The sequence below is a fragment of the Zeus faber genome (assembly GCF_960531495.2).
Source record: "Zeus faber genome assembly, chromosome: 7".
NCBI classification, from domain to species: Eukaryota; Metazoa; Chordata; class Actinopteri; order Zeiformes; family Zeidae; genus Zeus; species Zeus faber.
Genome location: NC_137203.1, coordinates 14,862,808 through 14,868,713, shown reverse-complemented (window position 1 = coordinate 14,868,713; position 5,906 = coordinate 14,862,808). Strand labels below are relative to the sequence as shown.

The 5,906-nt window shown below is 43.8% G+C and overlaps 1 protein-coding gene across 1 annotated transcript; it reads left to right on the top strand.

The window, feature by feature from the left end:
• Positions 1-1,883: 1,883 nt before the first annotated feature.
• On the top strand, positions 1,884-3,578 carry LOC307232993 (anionic trypsin-2-like; the record flags this gene model as incomplete). Its single annotated transcript, XM_080004207.1, has 5 exons — positions 1,884-1,920; positions 2,050-2,212; positions 2,803-3,095; positions 3,185-3,324; positions 3,426-3,578. The coding sequence occupies 5 exons, from the start codon at positions 1,884-1,886 to the stop codon at positions 3,576-3,578; spliced, it is 786 nt and encodes a 261-aa protein (XP_079860333.1).
• Between the last annotated feature and the right edge of the window lie 2,328 nt (positions 3,579-5,906).

Here is a 5,906-nt window from a genome sequence, read left to right as displayed (position 1 = left end):
GCTCTTCTGAAAATGTTTTAAAATATATATGTGTGTACTGTGTTTTTACATTTTTTATTTATTGTTCTGATCCTCTCTTGATACGGTAAGGCTTTCTTTGCCTTGTTAGGAATAAGCTTTGTCTGCTATGTTGTTGGAACTAAAATAATTTAGCTGTGTAGCAGCCGTTCCTCACAAACTGTTTTTTGTTGAAATTTATTTTGCATTAAATTCGTTGTATTTAAATTATCTGCTCAACCATTTGGGAAGTCAAAAAAACAAAAACGAAGGGAACGTCTGAACCGCCATAGTTCTCGTGGATGAGTTCAGTTACAAAAATGATAACGACGATAGTCGGCGTCGACATCCAGGGTTGGAGCCTTTCCTTCTCGGGGCCGCGCACCTCGCATCGGCATCGGGCTCCTCAAGGAAATGTCTCCGCCCGAGATAATCTATTTTACAGCCCAGTCAAATTAGAAACGACCGGCACGGTTTGATCCCGCCTGAGCCCGAGATAATTTAGTGTCGCTTCAGCGTCCGTGTAATCTTACGTTTAGGAAAATATCCACCCATGATAGGGCTGTCTGACTGTGGTAGTTCAGTGTTTAAAACAATCCAACACGATGGTCGAGCCTGAGGAACAGAAGTTTGTGTCCGGTCTGGACATTGGAATTGTTTAATGGAATTGCAGAGATGAGACGTATTCGTGCCAAACGCTCATAACTTTTAAGCGATTGGTCGTTTTCTTGCTTTCTTTTCAACAGACTCTAGCTCACATGAAAAGAGGGAAAAAAGTCAACAGACAATGGGAGCTGGTAGCTCATAAGGGAGAGGGAATGATGTCTGAATGTAGGTATCAAGCAATTGGGGCACGCGAGGCAGTGCCTTTTAAACGTTTTTGGACTAATTGTCATTTCAGACGACAACCATCCATGCTCTTGTGCAACAAAAAAAATAAAAATAAAACAACACATTTTAGCAGACTGTAAAAGGACATTGACCTTATGGGTGAAAAACTGTTCTGAGCTATAATTGCATTTCATTTGTAATTATTTCTTTTCTTTTCCCTGGTTAAAGGATGATCACTCATGACCCCCCAGTATGTGGTTGATATATATTAATATATTAATACTTTATAAGAATATTTATTTTGTTTCTGTTACTTCTGTTGCATTATACGTCATGGTATCATTAGCTACGTAACATTATTTAAACAATCTCAAGCCTGATTCACACCTACAACGACAAGCGACCAGAAGTCCATTCATCCCTATGGAGAGTCGACCTGAATTGACATCGGTCAAGTTTTTTTTTTATTGGAGCTGGGCTGAAAATTAAGTCAACAAGTCACCTATTTTAAAACAATGACGTTAATTAACATTTACCCTGGAGGACACCATATTCACTATCAATACTTCTGTTTTTATCTGTGGGTTGTGTGTATGTATTTAAAGAGGAGTGTGTGTATTTTTATTTTTTCCCCACTTTGCCAACACTATATAAAAGTTTTAGATTCTCATTTATGGAACATGGTAAATGTCCAGCTGAGCCAACTAGTCGCTGTTCTGGAAAAAAACAAAACAACAAAACAAGCGACATTTGCGATGCGAAACTCAGAGGCCGTCCATCTGACGGCCACGGGGCCAGGATCCGACTTGTCGGATAGGAATACGTATTCGATGTAAAGCGGGCTCCGTGACGTCATGCTCTGCTTTCCGGAGCTCTCGCCTTGTCTACACACTGAACGAGCATTTGTGGCCGGCTTCCTATTGGACGCCTGGGCCGCTCGGCCTACGCCCCGTGGGAAAGGGACATGTAAATTTGCCGGCGATAAGCGTGATATAAAGCACCGACGCATCCAGCACCACCACGTTAGACCTGAGGACTCCGCCCGTGAGACCACGATGGAGACCGGCCTTCTGCTGTTCATGATGCTTGCTGGTGAGGTCCCACTTCTTTTCCGACTTTGCTGTTGCTCAAAGCTTGCCACGTTGCTTTTTTATCCCAGGTGCACCGCGGAATTGGAAGCGCGTTGAAAGACGGGGAACTGATGTGTTTGTGGCCCATCAGGCGCGGCCTCGCAGTTTGCCGACAAGAGGATCCTGGGGGGTAGGTCATGTGGTGATGACAGGCAGTACCACATCCGGGTGGAGTGGCTCAACGGGGCCGCCTTCTGTGCAGGGTCCCTGCTTAACACCAAGTGGGTTCTCACTGCCGCCCACTGTGGACAACGGTAGGAAACCGTGTGTGCGTGTGCGAGAGTTTGGCTGTAACAGTTCACACGTTGTTCACCATTTACTTTCACACAAAATGAAATTGACATTTTTTGAATAGGGTCTGCACGTCATTTCATGAGAATCAAAAGATGTCCCTAAAAATTCCAGACGTTCCCAATTCCCGGCTCGTATACTCTACTCGCTAGCCTACATAATAGACTGAGAAAATCTTTTCATTGTATTATTTGTTCAATTACATGGACCAGAGAGAACTGGTGAGGGTGAAGCCAAATCAAACAAATAAAATAAAATAAATTAGATTAATAAAATAAAATAAATAAACAAATGGATAAATAAATATATAGATAAATGGAAAAGTAAACACACAAACAAATAAGTAAATAAATGTATATCCAGCTGTGATTCCCCACCTGGGTTCACAAGGAGATTTGAGGCATATGTTTCCTAACAGTCAAAAAGTCTCATCCCCTGCTCCCTCTCCCGTGTGAACAAAACCGATTCAGCGAGGAAAAAAAAAAAAAAAATGACGGAATCACTAAGAAATGCGTGAAAAAAAAAAAAGAGTTTACTTCCCTTTCGTTGACAGGCAAGTAACGGTGAAGATGAAACCGTACAAGAAGAGCGGGTTCGTGAAGAAGGTGAAAAACCTTTTCCTGCGCAAAGAAGACATCATCAGCCAGGAGATCCCCGTGGCACAGCAGTTTCCCTACAATGACAACGAGGGCAAACCCCACGACATCATGCTCATCAAGCTGAACCCGGTCGCTTCTGGCAATCACCCCGTCATCAACCTGCCGCCCATTGCGTCGTGCGCCAAGCCGGAGGAGGGGAGTGAGGTGGGCGTCGGGGGCTGGGGAGCCGCGCCCGTCGCCGCCAAGGGTGAGGCGAGCGCTAGAAGCAGGGAAATGAAAATACGCTGTGTTCCGCCCTGTCGTGAGAGGTCCTTTTGGTGATGCTTCTCCACCCAGGCGCCAAGGCTTCCGGCAGCCTGAAGTGCAGCACCACGCAGGTGAAGGCCTGCGGCGAGAAGGACAAACCCCCGGAGGGCTACCACTGCGACGAGACCACCACCATGTGCGCTTTCAAGCCCGGCGTGGAGTCCTGCCCGGTAAGGGGCCCGCCGTGCCGTAACGGGCGCCGCACTGCGCCCGGAGATGTCGGAGGGGGAGAGAAAACCCTCTCTGACGCCCTCCTCGCTTGTCTCCTCAGGGGGACGCCGGCGCGGCGGTGGAGTTTGGCGGAGTGATGCACGGGCTGGTGGTGAGCGAGCCCGTGGATAAGTGTGCGAATCCCATCGTGTTCCTGAACATCTGCCACTACAGGCAATGGATCGAAGACACCATGCACGCAAACGACGCGTGATCGGCTCAGAGGGCCGTCCCGGAGGGGCCCCGCAAATCAATAATAAAATAATTCTCGGTAAGTCTCGCCGTGTCTCGAGTGTCACTTATTGACTCTTGTGTTTTTGGTGAGAGAGAGAGAGAGAGAGAGAGAGAGAGACTTCCGACCCGAACTTCATCTTCACAATCAAACACGGGGCAAGTTTGCATCTGCATACGTGGTAAAGATGTGAGGACCACAGAGGCTCAACAAAATACTCAATACACTATAACAATAATGAAACAACTTCCTGCCGAAACACAATTAAAATGAACTTTTATCACTCTAGAGCCCCCTAGTGGCATCTAGAGTGCGTCATTTTATCGCTTTGTTGCAATAATGCAACTAAAAATCCTTTAAAATCACATTTGTCAATAAACAAAAAATATATTGTTTAATGTTTAAATTGGAAAACAATATAATAATTATTATAATAATAAATATAACTGCAGGCAGCAATACACAGGGTCCATTTTAGTCGCGTTAGGTATGTATTACATTTTGCCGATTTTCCGCAATCCGGCATCAAACTACAAAATTTTTGCCTGATTCTGAGCCATATCTGTCTTATAGGACAATTTTTCAATTCCCCAGCCATAAAAGTCTTCTTTATACTGTGTGGTGCGACATAATCGGTGAATTCTGTCACAAAAAGTCCATTATTTGTACATTATAGCTGTAAGTCCTCGAGGTTCTATAAAACACATATTTTTATATTGACACTAATAACAAAATGTCAAATTATTCACTTGTAAAATGTTAGACCAGTTGAACAGGTTAAACTGTTTATTATCAGTAAAACGGAGTGGTCAGATAATTGTTTTATTAAACAGTTGTCCAAAACATCTGGACAAAGCAATCAAACAAAGTATCACAGTATTTATAAAGATCACATGACATTGCAATCTTCAGTCATTTAAAAACAAAGGGAAGAAAAACAATTTACAACTTGTATTACACATCGCATAAAACAGTATTTATACACTTTGTGTTATGTGTTATTGCGTATAACACAAAAAGACAATGTTCAGGAAGCTATTTTTTTATAAAGACAGCCTGACATTTGTCATATATTTATTACAAAATTTAGGCTATCTTCTGAAAGGTAAACAAATAAATTATTCAGCTTATTAGCACATTATGTTTTTAGCATTTTTTCAAATGTCACCGTATTTTTTAAGGTGTAGGTGCCATGGAAATAGCCACCTGTCGCTGGATGGCTGAAATATCTGTCATTAAGGGGGTGATTTTGTATTTTACCAAACTATTCTCCATATTAGTGCATCTGTTGCTGTCTGTATTTGGACGTTGGACACTAACATTGATTTGGAATTGGACTTATTATGGAAGCACTTCTCACTATTTAATGCATTCTCCCTTTTCATTTTAAGCCCACTATGTTTAGCTGTGGGAAGCTGCATGTAAATGAAATTTCTCTAAAACAATCGAGTATTTTTGCCTCTAAAACAAACCTGGTCATTGTTATAACTCACGGTGTTGTCTGTGGAAATAGAGCTGCAGCCACAGCGACGGAAAAGTCGACGTTTGGTCTCGTGCGGGGAAATAATGAGGTATTTACGGAAGTTTGACCGGTTGATGCCGTAGGGGGCAACAATGACCTGATAACATAATTTTAGTGGTGACGCCTTTCTATGGATTACATTGTGTTACGGTTCCATGAAGTCCGAAAACGTTACAATTTCACGGTGTGGCAGTTTCAGGGCCCTCCGGCACAGAGACACAGACGATGGGGTTGAGAAAACATATTGTGGAGCGGATGAACACGTGTCATGACACAGGCTCCTCTCTCCTGAGTGAGTGTGGGGATGGGGGTTTTACCTGTTGCCCGTTAGACCAACCAACGAGCAAGAGGTATGAAGTCACTCTCATCCTGGTCCCCAATTACCTAGACCCAGGAGAGGTGTGGCTGCTCAAACTGCACCATCTCCACACCACACACAGGTGCTGGTTCAAGTTTTATATTGTTCAAGTTGTCCGATCGATTACGGTTCCATGAAACCGGAAAACGGTCGACTTCTTTCAAACCAGCCCAAGGTTTATGTTTATGTTTATTTTTTCCAGCCTGATGGGATCAAAAGTAGCTCAACTGGGCGGAAAACCCCCACAATCTGGTAACACTGGAGCCCGCCACTGCAGGATAATGTGCAGCCAGGGGGTCATTCTTGCAAAACCCCTATCTGGGGTTATTTTTCCTGATAATGACCGGCTGGCAGCACCTTATCCCTTACGTCTATTTAACCGATATATTGACAGACGCTAGGGTGTGGGAGTGTGTCACAGTGCAGGAGT